Source organism: Gossypium raimondii, chromosome 12 (genome assembly GCF_025698545.1).
Source record: "Gossypium raimondii isolate GPD5lz chromosome 12, ASM2569854v1, whole genome shotgun sequence".
NCBI lineage: Eukaryota > Viridiplantae > Streptophyta > Magnoliopsida > Malvales > Malvaceae > Gossypium > Gossypium raimondii.
In genome coordinates, this window is record NC_068576.1 from 37,308,926 (window position 1) to 37,329,351 (window position 20,426).

The 20,426-nt window shown below is 30.9% G+C and overlaps 2 protein-coding genes across 2 annotated transcripts; one reads left to right on the forward strand and one right to left on the reverse strand.

The window, feature by feature from the left end:
• The first annotated feature begins 7,230 nt into the window (after window positions 1-7,230).
• LOC105763932 (cytochrome P450 78A9) lies at window positions 7,231-9,215 on the forward strand. Its single transcript, XM_012582340.2, has 2 exons — window positions 7,231-8,305; window positions 8,386-9,215. Exons 1-2 carry the CDS (start codon window positions 7,328-7,330, stop codon window positions 9,007-9,009), a joined length of 1,602 nt encoding a protein of 533 aa, XP_012437794.1. The 5' UTR covers window positions 7,231-7,327; the 3' UTR covers window positions 9,010-9,215.
• Window positions 9,216-16,689: 7,474 nt separating this feature from the next.
• Window positions 16,690-17,869, reverse strand: LOC105763933 (cytochrome b5). The gene is made up of 4 exons (XM_012582341.2): window positions 17,776-17,869; window positions 17,566-17,660; window positions 17,206-17,272; window positions 16,690-17,088 (listed from the first exon to the last, which is right to left on the reverse strand). Exons 2-4 carry the CDS (start codon window positions 17,650-17,652, stop codon window positions 16,826-16,828), a joined length of 417 nt encoding a protein of 138 aa, XP_012437795.1. The 5' UTR covers window positions 17,653-17,660; window positions 17,776-17,869; the 3' UTR covers window positions 16,690-16,825.
• Window positions 17,870-20,426: the final 2,557 nt, after the last annotated feature.

The following is a 20,426-nucleotide window of genomic DNA, read 5'->3' on the forward strand; positions in this document are numbered from 1 at the left end:
AAACTATTCAAAAAATTAATAAATATATAAAAACACATAAAAATAGCATGAATTGCACATGAATTGCCATGCGCGCCGTCATGTTTAAAATTTAACATTTTAGTCAGTATTTCTATTGAAAACGCAGAAATTTGACTTTTTTTTAAAGGATGATGGTCAAATTTGACTCTTTTTAAAAGATTGATGACCAAATTTAGCTAAAATAATAATAAACGCTAAATTGACAAAAAAATAATTAAGGGTTGAATTTGTCATTATAATTTTAATATAAAAGTGTTTTTTAAGTATCATTGAAGAACCAATACACCTTCAAAGTTTTAAACTCAATTTTGAAGAAAGTTTAGGGACGCGAGTGCGGCATTGCTAAAAAGCTTTGTACATGTGATGGTTGGAACCCATGTTTTGTAGCATATAGAAGATCCATGAGCAAGGTAACACTTCGAGAGAGCACTTGATTAGCTAGTCCAAGTGATACCGTAGATGCATGACGTACTACGTATTGGGTTGAAGGTTATCTTTAAATGGACAATGAAATATAAGTCTATTTGTATCGAAAGGGGTTCTAAATCATTATTTATGTGCAATCACTCTTCAACAATTATGGATTTCACTTTTTAAAATTTTTTAAGTTGAGATAATTAAATTCTTAAAGATAAAACGATTCTCCAATTAGTTTTTGCTTATATTTTGGAGAGAAAACTTGACATTTAAAGGACATAATAAAAAGTTTCCCATATTAACAAATATGAAAATATTGATTGATAGATACAAATAACAACAGCGAGAGTGAGTTGGGAGTTTTTTAATAGATATTTCATATGGAAAGCAAATCCAAGTTGTTCAACTTTTCTCAGTCAAAAGCTAAGAGCAAATGGCAATGGAAAATGTGATATGATCCATAAAGCATGTATGTGGCTCTTAAAAGTACCATCATTCAAAGATTCAAAATTGAAAAATATTTATTTATATAAATATATCAAAGTCAAGAATCTTTACACCTTCCCCAAAGTGGGTTAGGCCTTAACTATCCCACTAATATATGAATATTTTTTAATGCAAATTAATTTTTTTTATAATTAAAGGGTTAATACTTACATACCGACATACATTCTCATATTCTACATATTATGCGTTTAAAGGGAATTATCTAAATTACTTACTCCTTTTGAAACTCAAACTTAGATGAATTCTACGATTGAATATCAATCACCAGAACAATCACGCGTTTAATTTTTAAAATTCTAAGTTATGGGTACTTTTTCATTTCAACTAAAAAGGTTTAGTGTTGATTTCATGTAGGATCAAACCCAAGTTGGTAAACCCAATTCCCAAAGAGTTTATGCTTTGTTTTGTTTTATTTTTTGGCATAATTGCAAAAAAAACCCTCAACGTTTGAGGGCTTTTGATTTTGTACCCTTGACCTTTTTATTTTTTGATTGACACTCCCAACATTATGATTTTTTTTAAGAAATCAGCCCAGTTTTAACGGTCAACCCAATTTTTATGGTCAATGTGAGTTGACCATTAATCAAATTGTGGCATCTATTTTGTTAAATAGATTACGTCATATATGATGTCGTGTGCTTATGTGGCATGCCACATGGGCTATTATGTTGGCGTACAATTTGATTAATGGTCAACTCACGTTGACCATTAAAACAAGATTGGTTTCTTAAAAAATCGTAATGTTGATGGTGTCAATCAAAATATAAAAAGGTGAAGGACACAAAACCAAAAGCCCCAAACGTTGAGGGTTCTTTTTGCAATTATGCCTTGTTTTTTTTGGTCAAAAAGAGGATATAAAAATGAAGACATAGTCTTAATGCTGACTAATTTGGACTGAGATGGTACAAAATCTATATTGCAAAGATGATGTAATTGCAAAAATAATCTCATGTTTGACCACAACATTAAAACCAAGAATGCAGATAATTATTTGATTAAACAAATTTTTTAGTCTAATTTTAAACAACTTAGCAAGTTTTTTCCACACTAAAGGACGAAAGCACAGAAAAGAGAAAACTATGGAAGAAAAGAAAACTATGGAAAGTTGAAACACTTTTTGAGTGTTTCGCTTGGTTGCCCTTTAATATTATTTGATTGGTGATTTATATGAGCCACTTTCAATTCTCTACGAATAAAGTACATTTAAAATTCACTTTAAGGGTTAAATTTAAATTATAAATTTTAAAAAAAGTTATATTAATTTATATTTTTTAATTTTAAAAGAATTCAAAAAACTTTGTTTAGCGAGATAAATTTTAAAATTTTGAGAGGTTAAAATTAAGAAATTATTTTAAAATAGCTTAGATTATATAATTAATTGTTAGGGGGTTTAGTGTTGAACCCCCGGTTTCAACTCTTTATTTTTTTATATAACATTAGGGGGTTTAAACCGTGTTAAATGGGTATCTAAAAAGAATTTTAACCACAGCTCTATGTAAGTTTCTATTTAATTTGGCATAATTTAATTTTCCACATGATGCTTTGAGTAGGTAAAGAATGATAACAACGTTAGTTGCTACTGTTTCACTGGACTTTAAAAATTAAAGTCCTTTTACTTGTTTGATTCAAATTTAATGAAAATTAATTACTTTGAAATACAAAATTGAGAGCATAATTAGACCCACTATAAAACAAAGACAAAAGAAAAGGAATAATTAAAATGCCTTTGATCTAGAAACATTACATGACATCAATGCTAGTTATGCCCATACTTTTGATTCCCTCAAAACGTCCTACTAATTGAAGAGATTGATCATAAGTTGATTTACATCAAATAAAGCTTATAGGTTATAGTGTTAAAAAATTTGATATCTTTCAACTAAAATTATGGATTCCAACCTAATAGATAGAAAAAATAATAATAAGTTAAGTTGTCTTTCATTTAAAGCTCTGATTTGACTCGATTTCAGATTTAAACAGAATCTAATGTAATTAATCGACACTGATAATCTCAAACAAACCCAAAAACACATGTTATTCCCTTTTGATCACCTATGAGGGGAACAAGAAGAATAGGTATATATGATTTGGGTTTTGGTCTCCACTTTATTATATTCAAAGGAGGTTTGGTGGGTGATATGAAGCTTCTTTCAGATCTTTGAATTGTTATTCCCCCATAATCATGCTTAAAAACTACTCTATGAATTGCTTTTAAGGTTCTGTTTTTGGAAGCTACTAAGTATACTATTACTTGCTTCAACATATTAATCAACAATAATAATTGTCGTAAGAATAACGCTAAATGCTCAAATTAGGGTTTAACTTTTTAGAGGTAGTTTATGTAAGGGTGAAACTTTTTCTAAAGTGTTAAGATAAGGATTCTTAAAAATCGTATGTCAAGCTTCAAATTATGTTTCTGTTTCTTTTTCTTTTCATGTAATATTTGATTAAGATGTTATGTGTTTTATTCAAATAATCAAAATTAAATATTAAACCTAAGTTCAATCTGATTTAAAAGCTGAATCAAAGCTTTAAACTAAATATATATATATATATATATATATATATATTAAACCCATCCGAAATTTCTACTCATGCGCTCTTTCACTAAAATAATCATAATTTGAGCTCTTGTACTTAAAATGATACGTTTCAAAGTGTGCTACAAAATTAAGAGACAACTTTTTGATTCATAAAAAGACAACTCAAATAAAAAATTTAATGCAAACTGACACGTAGTTCTACCTTCAAAAACAATTTTAATTCAACATGTGTTATCCCATCGAGATATTATCAGGATTTGATTATATTATCTTGTGCAAATCATGCATGGGTTTTAAGTCTTACACTACATGGGTCATATCCAAATTCGTTTTACCCTAAATACGGATATATTTTGGTTTTTAATTTAAGTATACATTATCATAATTGATTATGATTATAATTATTCATAAGGGTTTTATTAGTCAATTGGCCCCCTAAACTCCTCAACTTTCAAATTGATCATTAATTTTCTTTTTGACAAGAGTAGTCCCAAACGATCAATTTCATCCCAATTTACTCCAGTAACCAGTATCAAGCGAAAAATTGACATATGGCATATTCTTGTTAGTCACATACATCTTTTGGATAAAATGGGAAAGAATTGATAGTTTAAGACAAAAAAAAAATCTAAGGATCAATCTGAAAATTAAAATTAATTTAGAAGCTAATTTATAATTAATTATTTTAAATTACTCATAATTTCTCCCAATTTTAAAGAGTCCAGAATATTATGTATTTAAAAGCCTTTGAACCCACATCTTCTAAAATATTAACGATACCAACTAAATTGATATCCAGTTTAAGCAAATAATAATTATTTTTATTACGCGATTTGAGGATTTGAATTTTAAACCCTACTTTTCATACATTTAAGTCCTATTCTGTCTTTTATTCCAATTTTAATTCGATTTTATCTTGTTATCTGACATATGGTTTAACTAGACTATTGCATATCTACGATGTGGATAAAATTTATAAAAAAATTATATAAAAATACCCTTATAATAATTTTTATTACTTTGTAAAAACAATAACTTTTTAATCATTTTCTAATAGACTTGATATCTAGTTAACTTGTTGTACCAACTTAATCAAATATTTTAAGTATATTATAGACATAGGTTTGGAACAGTTATGGTTCCAGCTACAACAACAGTTGCAACTTGAGAGGTAATTGATCTGAAAATCATAACTTGCGATATTTGCGGTTGACAATCTTTTGATTCTTTGAGCTAAATTTATTTGGACTCTCGACTTGTATGTTCTGGAAGTGTTTGTGGCTCAACTTTGATGTTGATCTAATGTCAAAACAAATCACAAAGGATCGGACTTCAACCATATCAAGCAAATTGTCCTCTCTATTTTATAGAGATTGGATTGGACTAACTGAAGAATATCTTAAAGATCTCAACATTTATTTTAGCCTTTATTGAGGATAATATCATAACAGTCTGAAAGGGTACTTTCGTGGGAATTTGATTGTAATTGATATGTAACTTAGCAAGTTCAAAATTCTTACATATTTTCGGCTTGTTAGTTAAAAAAACACGTGAGAAAGAGCACTAATTTTTGTGAGTAAAACAAGTGGTCACTTAATTTAACGATTATGATTTTGGTTATGTAGAGAGTGATTTATATCTTAATTTGAGGTTACTACTTGAGTAGTTGTACTAATTAGATCATCAGTTTGAAAAAAACGATTTAGCTCTCTAACTAAAACCCGAGAAATCAACTCACAAAAATAAACTATTTTCTGATATAGATATAAACAATGACAAGTAGATATAGAGACTAGATCCAGTTTGACCCAACATAATCCAATCCACTAGTAACCCACGTTTCCTTGAGAAATTAATTTTAAATTCAAAATTAGTCGCATAACAATAACATTCAAATTTCCAATGTGTTCAATTGACAACAAATAATAAAAAAATAATCAATAATTTAAAATTTAAAATTTTCTCAACAAATCTGTGTTTTATAAAAAATTTATGAGTCCTTAGACTCTTGGTAACATTAGAATTTAATTACCATATTTTTACTTTTAAGAATTTAAATTTTTTAATTTTTAAATTTTAAAATTCAAGTTCAGATGTTAACAGTATTAACTTTATTTTTTTAATTTTATTGGCGTGACATTTTAAAATAAAAATACTCACTTGAAAGTCATGTAACTTTTTAACCCAAATCAACTTCTCTCAAAACATTTAACAAACAGATGCAGGCAATGTAATAGAAAATACGTGTAATTCAGCTAATGGTTTGTTTACTCATTCAACTTTCGAAATTTATGTATTTTTATTTCTTAATTTAATATTTTATATGTTTGGTTATAAAAAATTTAAATGTGCTACCCACCCGACAACATACGTCCACGCGTGCACCTCGTCTCATTCTTTATAGTTTCTTAAACAAAATAATAATTATTTCAAGAATTTCCTAATTGCCCATCCTCCCAAAATTAAATTAAATGAAAAGAAAAAGCTTTTTTCAAAAAATTATTATCTTTTAAATAAAAAATAGTTTCTGTTATTAATTTGTACGAGGAAATACGCTCTTCCCTAACTAAATTTTGCTAATTATATTGGTGTGTCATGATCATGCTTAGAAAATAGTGTCCGTTCACACTCGAAATTAAGATTTAATTAAGCTTTCATAAACAAAGAGTGAAGTTCAATCCAACTTTCAAGGACTGACTTAGACCTACATTGTGTGTCCCCCCACGATCATACCTCACCAGTTTAATTTAAAATTTGGTCATTATCAAATCCAACTTTTTTTAATTTAATTATATTCGAGTTTTCATGTCTTAGTTGTAAACGTATTTTTCTAAATCATTATTTAAATAGATATTTCGAAGTTCCATTGCATCACATATCTTTATATTATGACCTAAAATTTAAATTAATCTCTGAACTTAAACATTCTGATTGATTTTTCAAAAGTTGTGTAATCGTTAGCTTGTGCGTTAAACCCCAACCCAATTTTGAAAAGAAATATATTTAAATACGTAAGTCAAATTATAAATACGTGCGATTACAACATGACCGATTTGGATCTAGTATGTTATAAAAATAAAAATAAATAGGCATCTTAACGTATATGTCATTGTTTTTTTAATTAAATCTCAATTGTTTATACGGTAGATATACACATATGTCATTTGAACCACATGTTTAAAATATGCTTTATATAAGTAAAAACACCATGGACGCACTCATATTAGAAGTCAAATTACATTTTGCTCCCTCTATTCAAATTAGTCCTTGTAATTAGATCAAAGACCGAACCGATCATTCTGTTAAAAATTTCATCTATTTTCATTGTTAAAAACTGGTCACTGTACATTAGAATGAGGTACACGAGGCACACCACATGTAACCATCTGTTTATTCCGTTTGCTATGCCAATTTTTAATAGTAAAAATTGATGAAATTTTTAACAGAAATGACTTGTTTTCTCTTTGATTTAACATAAATAGACTAGTTTACTCATTTTTCAAGTAAAATAGGATAAAATATAATCTAAATCCTAGTACAGAGCCTTCATGGTACTTTTACCACATTATATGATATCCAAATTATCATTTAACTCATAAACTAAAAGCTATGTAGGCGAAAAAGACCTAATTATTACAATACCGATACGTTGGGTACTTATATTATAATTAACCCTACTTTCTAGTCACTACGGCGCCTATATAAATAGCATACACACACATCCATTTTACGCCCCAAAATAAAAAACCCCCAGTTCTTTTTCAGTGTGCTCTTCTAGTCTCTTCCACTTTGTTTGAACAATTGCAGTACTTTTATAAGCTAAGCCACCCAACACCACGATGGGAAGTGACATAGAGAGTGTTTGGCTCTTTGCCCTCGCATCTAAATGCAAAGCTTTTTCTCAACAGAGCACTGCATGGCCAATTTTGATCATAGCTTTAGCTTGGCTGGTTATGACCATAGTGTATTGGGTTCACCCTGGTGGTCCAGCTTGGGGCAAATATAGGTTCAAAAAGTGTGCTATCACTACCATTAATAAGCCAATACCAGGACCAAGAGGGTTGCCTTTAATCGGTAGCATGAACATGATGGCTAGCTCTTTAGCTCATCATCGGATTGCTACCATAGCCGAAACATGTAAAGCCAAGAGACTTATGGCTTTTAGCCTCTGTGATACCCGTGTTATCGTTACGTGTAACCCGGAGGTGGCTAAAGAGATTCTTAATAGCTCTGTGTTTGCTGATCGGCCGGTGAAAGAATCGGCTTATAGTTTGATGTTTAACAGAGCAATTGGGTTTGCTCCTTATGGTGTCTATTGGCGAACACTGAGGAGAATTGCGGCTACTCACCTGTTTTGTCCTAAACAAATAAAGAATTCCGAAGAACAGAGAAGGTTCATTGCTGATGAAATGGTGAACTTATTCGGTCGTCACGGCCATGAACGAAGCTTCATCGTACGGGAAGTGGTGAAACGTGCTTCGTTGAATAACATGATGGTGTCGATATTTGGTCGGAAATATAAGTTGGATTGTGATAACAATGAAGTTGATGAACTTAGAGGTTTGGTTGATGAAGGGTATGATTTGTTGGGGACATTGAATTGGTCTGATCATTTGCCATGGTTAGCACAATTTGATCCTCAAAATATCAGGGTTCGATGCTCGAACCTTGTACCTAAGGTTAGTGGCTTTGTCGGTCGAATCATAGCCCAACACCGAGCTCGAACTAACGAGGAAGCTTGTGACTTGGTCGACGTGTTGCTGTCTCTTCAAGGTGCCGATAAATTATCCGATTCCGACATGATCGCCGTTCTGTGGGTAAGCTATCGAATAGTGCAAGTTAATGGGATCATTTCAATTTTAGTCCCTTCTAATAATTATTCTTTTTTTTTTGGTAGGAAATGATATTCAGGGGAACTGATACAGTGGCAGTGTTGATTGAGTGGATATTGGCTAGGATTGTGGTTCACCCTGATGTACAGTCAAGGGTTCATGATGAGCTTGATAAGGTTGTTGGTAGATCAAGAGCCGTTGATGAGTCTGATGTGATGAACTTGATTTATCTAATGGCTGTGATCAAGGAGGTTCTAAGGTTACATCCACCTGGTCCGTTACTATCATGGGCTCGCTTAGCTATTACTGATACAACCGTTGATGGGTATCATGTGCCAAAAGGGACCATGGCAATGGTGAACATGTGGGCTATAGCAAGGGACCCACAAGAGTGGGCAGACCCGACTGTGTTTGTGCCCGATAGATTCGTGGCTAAAACGGGTGAGGTGGAGTTTTCCGTACTGGGTTCGGATCTTAGGTTGGCTCCATTCGGGTCGGGTAGGCGAACATGCCCCGGAAAGAACTTGGGGTTGACCACCGTCAGCTTTTGGGTGGCGACCCTTTTGCATGAGTTTGAATGGCTACCGTCGGATCAGAATTCCGTTGACTTATCAGAGGTTCTAAAACTATCTTGTGAAATGGCAAATGCTTTGAAGGTTAAAATTCGCCCTAGGCGTAAGTTAACCTAAGCCTATCACAATAAAGAAATGATCAGTGCAGTATCGGAGAAGAATTTATCTTGGCTTAACCGCTGTACTGTAAATACAAGTGATGGAAGTCTATAATACAAAGTTCCACTAACGTGGTAAAAAAGATGCATGCATGAATGCACATGGTAATTTAAGACTGATGATGGATCGATTCTTGTTTTAGAAATAAAATTGATGTGTAAATATATAGTTCCACAATGTTAAAGCCATTATATAATTACTTGAAAGCAGGTGCTAATAATACTAGATATGATATTGAAATTTAAAATCAATTTATGCTACAATATATTTTAGGTCCAACCTCATTAACAATTTAATTCACAAGTTTGTTTTATCTAATTACATTTTTGTTTTTGTACTCTTTGAATTTTTACAATTTAATCCATCTACTTTTAATTTTCTTTACTTCTCTCATATAACAACTAAAGTCGAATGCCACTTATAATTGATTTATATTATATTTTAGGGTAGACTTTAATAATAGTCACCTAATTATTAGTGTGTTTTTATTTTGGTCACTTAACTCCATACATTTTTCTTTTGGTCTAAATGCTTTGGAAAGAAGACGATTTCTACTTCTTTCAACCCTCTATGAAATTGATAACATTTCTACCTCATCCCACCTTTTAGTATATTTTTAGCTCTTTATCAATAGTACGTTCGAACTAGGGACAAAACTAGAAAAAATATTTTGGGGTCGAAATTAAATTTTAATTTTACGATAAAAATGCAATTCCACCATTTTGATAGACTATATCTTTATATTTTTAAAGGATCAAATAAACTTTTTATATTTTTGTGGGGGCTAAAGTATAATTTTACCTTTACTAATTTAAAATTTTAAAAGGACCATATAGAAAATTTTTCATTTTAGTGGGTGTTGGCTCCCAAATTTCTCCGCTAGTTCGAGAAAACAGGAGTTATTCTATATTTAATATGTAAATCTACCTTATTAGATACTTTAATGTATTTATATTAAGAAAACCATAGAATAGGGATTTGCCCACAAAATATTATGTACCACAACAAAATCATTCCCATCTAACTACTTGATAGGACAGGAATTAAGATTCGTAGAAAACCAAATCATGTGAACGAGTCCTCATTCTTACCATGAACTTATTTCGGTTATCTTGTCATTTATATTTTATTTTAATTGGAATTTGTGTTCTAATACAAATGTATACAATAAATTTTAATTTTGATTCAATCATACACATTTAAAGAAGTAAACGCATAAATTTATTTTTATATTGGAGGAATATAATTATTTATATATACAACATATAAACATAAAATGATATTATATCATTAATTATGTTAATATCTGTAGTTCATGGCTTTTATTCACGGTTTAAAAAGATGGTATAAATTAGTAATAGATAGAGGGGATGTCAAATCAAAGAATGTTTAATTATATTGGTAATGTTGACCTTAAGTTATAATAAAAACATGATTAAAATGACGAATGTTGAAATGACAAATTGTCCAATTAAAAACATGATTAAAATTTGGCTATTTATTAGATTTGGTATTATTATTTAAGGGGTTGATTAATTACTAAGTAGTGCCTAAAAATAAACAATGGAATTAGTTGTTTTCAATTTTTGGTCCCTTGCAAATAGAATTTTGCCAACAAAAATTACCTCAAAATATTTAATTATAGCACATACCTCACCTTGCAATCACATCATCCTACTCACCTTTGCTTCTAAAAAACAATCTTCTTCCTAAACAAACCAATTACGTGTTCCAATTGCATCCAACCTTTATGTTTATTTCAATATTTAGTCTTGCTTAAGAATGACCTTTTAGTAAATTTGGCATTCAGTTTTAAAATGTTTTAACTAAATTGTCAAACCCGAGTTAATATTTAATGTCCAAATTGATAGAAGGACCTGATTAGCATGATATTGATACTTTGTGAATTCAAAAAATGTTTCCAAGTTTGGGACTAACATAAAAATTGGGTAAGAAGTTAGGGGTGTTTGGTGTAATTAAGCCAAAGATTAAAACTATATATTAAAGCTTAAAGTACGGTTTGATTAAAGCTGTTAGCCCTTTTTTTTCTACTGGCTGACAGTGGGGTTTGGTAGAAAAATTGATCTGTTTAAAATACGAGCCGAGCTCGAATTCTATGTTTAAAGTTCAAGCTCAACCTAACTTATTATTTTTTCCATTTAACTCGCATGTTAAGTTATATGAAAAATCAAGATCAACATCAATAAAATCACTATTTGGATAATATTTAGCTTTAAAAGCTCTACTCAAAAGAGATTCACGAAGCGTGCTTGTTTTTCAAGCATCGCAAGATTATTAATTTTAAATATTACGTTTTTTTATTTATTATGTTATTTTTAAATATACACTCGTATTCTAAATTTGTGGTTTCCACACACATACGTGTAATAGAATTTCTAGTGATGATGATGATGAAGAACTGGAAGAAAAAAAAAAGATAGATTTGTTCTATGGAAACCTTAATCAACCTGCAACTAGAAACGCCAATAATCGGACAAACTCTCTATAAACCTCTACAAGGACTCCTAAAAGCGTCAACAGATAAATATGGTATGAATACCATGCACTGACTTTACCTGAAACATGGCAACTATATATGATATTGATACCATGCATCAATCCTATTTGAACCCGAATTATGTACGGATTGATCTCAAATGGGGATGGGTTTATTTTATTATTAGTTACAAGGGGATGCACGCAATCGAACTGGGCAATTGTGATAAATACTTGCTCTGCTCTGCCTCGATCGTGTTTCAAAATTACTATCTATCCCTTATATTGACCTCGTTGTTTAAAATTGACAAAATACATTTTGATCTCTTCTAAAAAAATAATAATTCAGTTTAGTCCTTTTTAAATACAATTTCTCCACTTTAATTCAAAATCGTATATATTTTTATCTTGATCTCCATTGCCATCCCTATCCCTTGTACTGTACCTTTGGGCATGGATGGTGACCAGCAAAAGAAATCCAGGGACTAAAAAATAAAACACCAAATGACTTCTCTTTGTCTGGATAAGGAGCAATTCGGCTTCTAGAGGAAAGATGGGAATTTAGGTCCACTTCAAATCTCATTAATTAATTTTGAATTGAGCTCTTGTTTATCAATGATAACCAAAAAAAAGAATCTTTAATAATTTGAAAATGTACTTTTATTTTCTTGGTTGATAAGTTAAAGGGATTGATCTAATAATTAGATTCTTTATTTCGACAACTATTTAAAAGTGTTGAAAACGAGTTGTGAGAACTAACCACAATCATTTACCTATGATTTTCATAATTTTTCCTTTATTGATTCGAACGAAGGGGTTGAACTGATTTATGAGTGAATCGCTTGATATCAGTAAAAAATTAAAAATCGAGACAAAAAGATGGTAGTGGAACTGGTTTTATAAAAAAAATTAATAATTTGCTAATTTTTATTTAAATATTATTAAACCGAAGGTTGAATGTTTGAATCAAGAACTAATGATCCGTCGGTTTAGTTTTTAAAACACGGATAAAAATTGAGAAATTACTCATTCTATTTAATTTGCCAAAATTTATTTCTCATAATTTAGAAAAAAATGAAGTTGAACTGCTGATAAATTATTGAACTAATGATTTTTAAAAGTATTAAATTTTGACAAATTAAAGTAAAAGGACTAACTTCTAATTTTCATAAAATAGAGGGATGAAAGTCAAATTTTGTTTTTCAATTATAGTTGCTTAGTCAACTTCTTTTGTTGTTTACTAGAGCTTAAAATTTTATTAATCAAAAGATTATTTTATGTCACCAATTAAACCAATCAATCATGGCTGGTAACAAAGGAGACAGATATAAATTTGAGGAATATAATTTATTTTTGAAAAAAAAACCCTAATTAAACAAATCTGTTGCACGTCATTAACGTAATCGAACACACTAATCTAGATATTATGGGTTAGGTTATTAATTAGTGATATAATTAATAAGTTGCTCTTAAATTCAATAAAATAAAGGACTAAATTAGAAATAATAATAGTTAAGCAATCCTTCACCTATTTAACTAATCAAACTATGAATTAATAATATAAGAAAAGCCGATTGAGTCTTAACTCGATTGGCATGGGCATTGTTGTGAATGCAGGAGGATGTGGGTTCGAGAGGCTATGGGTAGTTCTAGGCATTGTGTCAAGAATAACATATATGATCAAAATCTATAATAAGATTGTTCAAAAAAAAGAAGGTAAATTTCATCTGTGGTCATCCAAACATTAGTGTGTTTTTGTTTTGGTCATTTAACTTATGTCACCAACGTTATTGACATTAAATTTTGTCATTCTGTCGTTAAATCACCAATGAAAAGATGATGTGACATTATTTAATTGACAAAATGACAAATTTAACCTTAATTTTTACATATTTTATTAATTTAGTTTTGATTTTAAAACATTTAATTTTGAATTAATGTTTATATGTTTTGAATATGAGAATGAAAAAGAAGAGGTCAAAAGAAAACTAGGTATGTGATTTTATACTTATTCATAATTTTTTTATATTTTCTTATAATAAAAGAAATGAATAAAGTGTGTGAACATTAAAAGCTAAATATGTTATTATGCGAATTAAGAAAAAGTCAATGATTTACTACGGAGTAGTCAAATAATTCATTGTCAATAGCATTGGTGATAGAATTAAAATTTTTGAAGCCAAGTAATCAAAATAGAAATAGACTGATACTTAAGTGACTCATTAACTAAAATTATTTACAATTTGTTGCAAATAAACTTAATTTTAGAATGATTAAACTATGAAATGGTAAGAAGAAAAGTACAATGTTAGACCAATCAAAACCTAAGAGTAGGTTCTACCAATGTACTGACAGAAACCCCAAGTACATGTTTGTTTTTTCCTTTTCTGTAATTAACTAAAATGTCATTACAACAGATGAGTTCATGCTTTTATTAGAATTTTATTAAAAGTTTTAGTCATAAACGCCACTGTTTTAATTAACAATTTCCATATTTTAAAACCTTTAATGCAGACTATTGCAATTAACATTATTTATAACCCATGTCACTTGTCCTAATTATTTTTGTTTTTTTTCTTGCAATAAAAAATAATTGGGGTTTACTGTTTTCATAATTTACCTAATTTTTGCCAGTGGAATTTATACTAGAATTAGAAAACCCGGTCAAATCGTTATAAACTCAAATCTAGTTAACAACTCAAACACGTTTAACCTCGAATTCATCTAAACCTAAATTGATTCAAACTCAAAATGACTTGAACATGAAATTATTTAGACCTACTCATGGGCTGGGCCACCTGGCTTGACTTGAAGGCCCACCTGAAAAGTGGGAGAGTTTGGGCAAAAATACAGGCTTAAAAAATGGGTTTGGGCAAAAAAATAAGACTCGTTTTAAAAAATGGGCCGGGCCTCAAGTAAGATATTTTTTGCCCTAGCCCAACCTGAATTCACTAAATGCCAAAGAAAAAATCTGCTATTTTTTTTGTTATTTTAATGGCATTTTCTTATTTATCTACCATTTCACTATTATATTGCTACTATTTTGTTGTTATTGTTAGGATATTGTATAACACTTGTTTTATTGTTAATTTTGTTATTATTTTAGAGACATTTTCTTGTTAAGTTACATCTAACTTAGTATTATTTAAGTATAAATATTTTTTTAAATGTATTTTCAATTTGTTCGAAAATATTTATTTTAATGCTTTTAGTATTTTTTATGTATTATATATTTAAAAATTGTGTAAAAATAATATAATATAAAAAAATTAAAATGGGTGGGCCGGGTGGGTCCGGGTTTTAGCATATTTATTCGAGCCGAACTTGAAAAAAATTTTAGGCCCATTTTTCGGTCCAGGCCCAGGCCCAAGCCTAGTAAATGGGTCTAAATTTTTGCTTGGGCCCGACCCAACCTATGATCACCTCTAAAATTATCCGATCCTTTGGACACCTAAACAAGAATGATCCCAACCTAAAGTGACCAAAACTAAAAATGATGTAAGTTTGTAATAATCTAACTTAAAAAAACTAAACCTCGAACTTGAACCCCAAACTACTCAAACTTAAAATGAGCCAAACCCAAAATTAATCCAATCTATAAATTGTTTGGCCCAAATTGATTTATAATTGCTCCAAATCAAATGTTGTTCTTTTTTTCCAATGAAACTAAAGAAAAAAATTATACTTTTTTTGTTGATTTATTTATTTTTAAGGATTTTTTTGCTATAAAGCTACCACATATTACCACTAGATTGAATATTACTGCCACACCAACACAAACTAACAATGTTAGTGCAGAGGTACCACCAACCAAGGTGACAAAATACAAGTTCAGATACCAATTAAGTATTTCTGTACAAATTCAAAGGACAAATTACATATTAACACTTTTCAAAATTACTATCAAAATACACTTTATTAACTTACTGGTCCTTAGGGAGAAAATATTTTTAAGTTTGATAACATAAACTTTATTAAGATTAGACCCGAGGGTAATGCTAGGGGGCTTGAGAGGGCCTCGACTCCCCCTAAAATAAAAAAATAAAAAAGATTTTTAATCTTTTAAAATTTTATGAAAATTTGTAAGCTAATATGATAAAATTACACTTTTAACTCACAAAATTAATAAAATTTTAATTTAATCCTTTAAAATATTAAAAAGATATAAGCTATTAAAACGATAAATTTGCATTTTAGCTCTTATAAAAACATACAAATTAACTTCGGTACTCCAAAACAATTTCCTAACTTCATCCCCGATTGGAGCCAATATAACTACCAAATACCCAAGAGTTAGAAAAAGAAAAGCTATTCTTGTATCTTGAGTACCAAATCCGAGATGATCCATCGGGCCAATATTGCAGATTTTAAGCAACAGAAGCTCATAAAAATGTGGCAAAATTGTAGACCATGTCAAAGATCATATATCATTAAGTGCTAGATGGGCAGCCAAGCCAAGTTCAGCTTGAGTTAGTGAGCACGGTTCACCATGCTGAAACCCCCTAATCCGAGGCTTATACATCGAAAGCCTCATGTCAATCCGAGTTTAAGACATTTGGGTTGTAATGAAGAATACTATCCTCCAAGGTATACGGAGTTTCAGGAGCAGTAGATCAATATAGCGAGGCATTTTCAGTAACCCAAGAAGAGGTGCTATGTCGGGATGCCGGAGGCCTCCCGGGATATGTAGTCTCATCAAATAACAACAGATACAAAAATGGGCAAGAGAAACTTAGCAGGATGGTTACAGGCACAACATTCATCATTACCCTATCCTGCTAAACAAAAACCGAGATTCACCCAACAATTTCAATCACCATTTTGCAAAGGCACAAGGAAAATGGGAGAGAAAACGATGATCTTACAGGTACTTCCATAGACTCGACAAATATGTTTAAAAGATGCCAAGATATTTGATAAATCATAAGGCTATGAAGCTATATAGACCTAACAAGTTTAGACTCGATATGATTAAACAACAAACACCAACCCAATACAAATAAACAAACATGCAAAAATGTATATAATACGAATTATTAACGCGACTATGACACATGAAAATACACAAATACGATACAAACACATGAATTGCGAGTCTAAGGCTATGCAAATTGCAATGCAAGTATCTCAAACAATAGAAAATAGATCGAAAACGACATTCCAAGACATTATTAATAGCAATCAGTTATAGACTGTCACGAACATTACAACAACAACAACAACAACAGCTTTAACAAGCATACATACGAACTAGCAGGTTCCATAATGGGAAAGTTATCTAAGTTTCGGTTTTTTCCTTCTTCCCCAAGAACTGTAAACCGAATGCGAAGCCTAAGATCAAGAGGGGTACCAGGAACTGTATAATCTTAAACAGAAAGCCAGGCTCCTCTTGTTGAGTTGCCGCGGTTGACGTCTGTGCTTTGTACATCCTTCGTGCGGGAATGGTGGTGGCATCGACCTCACCAATATAGTACTTCTGCATCTGCTCTCTTGCATCATCACTGTGACCTACGTCTTCGAAATCATTGGTCGCATCTTTTCCTATATAATTAGATATTGATATGTTACAACATAAATATATATACAGATACGATCCGGCTAGCTATATGAACATTAAGCTCGTAATTGTCGAACAAGACCATTGAACAAACATCTTACCACTAGCAGCAAGCAAAACTTCATCTCCACCAGGATGGTCCTCCAAGAATTGGGTTACATTATACACCTTAAAGAACATGCAAGGGTAAGCTAATCATTAAATTAAATTGCTTCCATTATTATACTAATTTTCCATAATTTCATCAAAGATGCACCTTTTCTGCAGAAAAAAAAGATCTAATTTTGCATACTTTTTATACCTATGAATTTCCATTTCTTCACAGTTGAATCCAAAAACAAATTAAAAAAACCTAGCTTTGCATATTCCACATAGTTCCAACTACTTAAATAAGTAAAACAAACTACAAAAAGGGGGAAAACCCAAATCAGATTCATCCAAAAATGAAATGAAAACCAAACCTTTCTAGAGATCAAAAGCCAACAATCATTTCTGTCTTTGTGCTTCACCAGATCTTCATAAACAAATACCTTTTCTCCTGAACCCATTTCTTGAACTACAAAATGAAAAGAAAAAAAAAAGAGATAAATTCAACAGAAAAAGCAAAGTGAAGTGCAGAAATTGACAAGTTTTATAAGAAAAGAGTAAAATAGAAAAGGATTTGTTCTAACATGATGAAAGGAAGTCAAAGGAATGGAAATCGAGGGGAAAAGGTGAATGGACTAATGTCCAAGTTTGAATGGGGCAGTTAACATTATCTTTGGCTTAAAAATGTGGGCAAATAACCAAAAAAAGCCCTTTTTTTTTCAAAAATTACCGAAATGGGCCAATTATTTAATTATTTATCAGAATGGTCCATTTTTCGCGAATCGTGTCCACGTCAGCGCGATGTCAGGGTATGCGCCAGGAAATCGCATCCACGTCAGCGCGATTTGCTTACGTGGACACAAATCACGCCCTCTAGGACGTAGATCTCGAAAAGTTATTCGAAATAAAAAAAATCGTCTCAATTGGACAACCGAGCGAAAAGTTATGGCCTTTCAAAGTTTTCCAAGCTAAAAATGAGAAACTGTTCATCCACGTCAGCAAATCGCATCCTAGAGGGGGCGATTTGTGTCCACGTAAGCAAATCGCGCTGACGTGGACGCGATTTCGCGGAAAATGGACCATTCCGGTAAATAATTAAATAATTGGCCCATTTCGGTAATTTTTTAAAAAAAAGAGACTTTTTTTGATCATTTGCCCTAAAAATGTTGCCAATTTTTGACCAGTCAAGTGGACACGTGCTTCATACTCCGGTGTGATATACGTATTCTTCATGTTCGAGTTACCAACATTAATTCTTTTGAAGTTTGTAATTATTTTTTAGTTGAGATGATATAATTTTTGCTTTTAATTTTAATAATAAAGTTTATTTTCGTATTTTATTTTTTATTATATTAGATTTGAATTTGATAATTAGATTCGCTTAGAATTTTTAATTTATATTCCATTAAAATATGATGATATGATCGGTATTTTTGAAATACGATTGGATTGATTGGACCAAAAATCAAACGATATATTAATCCGAGCAAAGGGTTGAACTGATTGAATCAAAAACTACTCGAAATTAGTAAAAACTGAAAACTGTGACAAGAATTAGTAGTTGAACAGTTTAATTGTTTTTTTATATATTTTTATGAACTTTTAATTATTTATTTAATTATTGTTGATTTAGCAATTGAACTAATCAAATCGATTGAATTGAAAATTAATAATCTAATCGGTTCGACCATTGATTCGATTATTAAAACATTGTATGTGACTTTCTAATATCGTACCATATCATCGCTTGAAATTTTTATGTTTTTAAGTTTATGGATCAAAGTAGACCTAATTGCTAAGTTCAAAAGCTAAAACTATATTACCCTTTTCAATAATATTATCTTCAAAATTTGAACTATAATTTTTTTCATCGAGAATAAAATATAATTTCTCGTTACATTCAACACTTACTAGTACGTGATTCACATTTCTCCACAAAAATGTTTAAGTACATTTTTCCAATAAAAGTGGAAGGTGCAAAGATTGTCGAATAATTATATTCGATTTTAATGTTAATAGAAAATTTGCGCGTTTAAACATTAAAGTAATTGTGAAAAGTATAATTATTAGGATGGTTATTATAATCTCTTGTACTTAAACAAGTAATTCTAATCTATTAAACATGTTTGATTGATAGTGTACTTATATCTAAATTACGCCATGTTTAAGTTTTATTATGCGTGAATTTTTATACATGATGGGTTTAAGTTCAAATTTTATTATATGTGGGTTTTCATTGAATTAATATAAAATGTAAAAAAAAGCATAACTATTCTCGTAATAAAATAATTTCCATTATAAAATTATGATTTTTAGTCATTTCACGACTAAATTAAAACTCAATCGATGATATTATCAATTCATTTAAAAATAATCAACTAATTGGTTTAGATGGGAAAAAGCATTTTTAATAAAGTGTGTAAGAGCCCATTTTTGCCCGGGCCCGAAACCAATTAAAAGCCCATCATAAAATAGATGTCCATTTACAAACCCAAAATGCCAGCCCAAAATTAAATCTAACCCAACAGCCCAGAAATTAAAAAAAAACCTAGCCCATAAAACTTAAAAATTTTTCAGCTATCAAGGGAACCCTAGCCTCCAAGCGCCGCAACCTTTACTGCCCATGTGTGCCGATCCACCTCCTCGGATGCCCCCTGGCCACCGCGCTGCTCGCCTATCACCTCATCCGCGTGCTCTGACATCTCTGTTACCTGCAAACAGATAGCCACACACAACCAACAAAGCAGAAAACAACAAATGAACAATCCAAAACGCGAAACGACAAAAATAATAGATTCAGGAGTTTGAAATCGGCTATAAAGGCCGAAGCTTATCACTCTTTTTCCTTCTTGGATTTTCTTTGTAAAAACCCACATCAGAATTGAAAAAAGCTGAATAGAAATTTTAAAAGGTTGAATCCTTGCTATTTCTTCTGCGTCTTCTCTTATTTATTTGTTTTATCTTATTTTGTTTTATTTTGTTTCCTCCTTTTGCAAATCTATTTTAAATAACAATAATAAAAAATCAAAGGCATAAAATAAAGAAAGGAAGAGGGGACTTACCGGGGAAGCGCCAGGATCGTGCCCACGGAGGGCTATCCTCCTTTGCGACCACCGGATCTAATGGGTGCTGAGGATCTTCCTCTTGTCTTTTTCGAAGTTGAGGGGTTCAGCCCTTAGAGGTGTTCCAAGGCCGAGGTCGGAGGCTTCTTTCCCTCCCTTGCCGACCACCGGTC

Excerpts from the sequence above, each read along its gene's own strand:
- LOC105763932 (XM_012582340.2), top strand. The coding sequence starts at position 7,328 with ATGGGAAGTGACATAGAGAGTGTTTGGCTCTTTGCCCTCGCATCTAAA. Across the intron at positions 8,306-8,385 it reads ACATGATCGCCGTTCTGTGG|GAAATGATATTCAGGGGAAC; the intron begins GTAAGCTATCGA and ends TTTTTTTGGTAG.
- LOC105763933 (XM_012582341.2), bottom strand. The coding sequence starts at position 17,652 with ATGGGTTCAGGAGAAAAGGTATTTGTTTATGAAGATCTGGTGAAGCAC. Across the intron at positions 17,273-17,565 it reads GGCTTTTGATCTCTAGAAAG|GTGTATAATGTAACCCAATT; the intron begins GTTTGGTTTTCA and ends ATGTTCTTTAAG. Across the intron at positions 17,089-17,205 it reads AGTTTTGCTTGCTGCTAGTG|GAAAAGATGCGACCAATGAT; the intron begins GTAAGATGTTTG and ends CTAATTATATAG.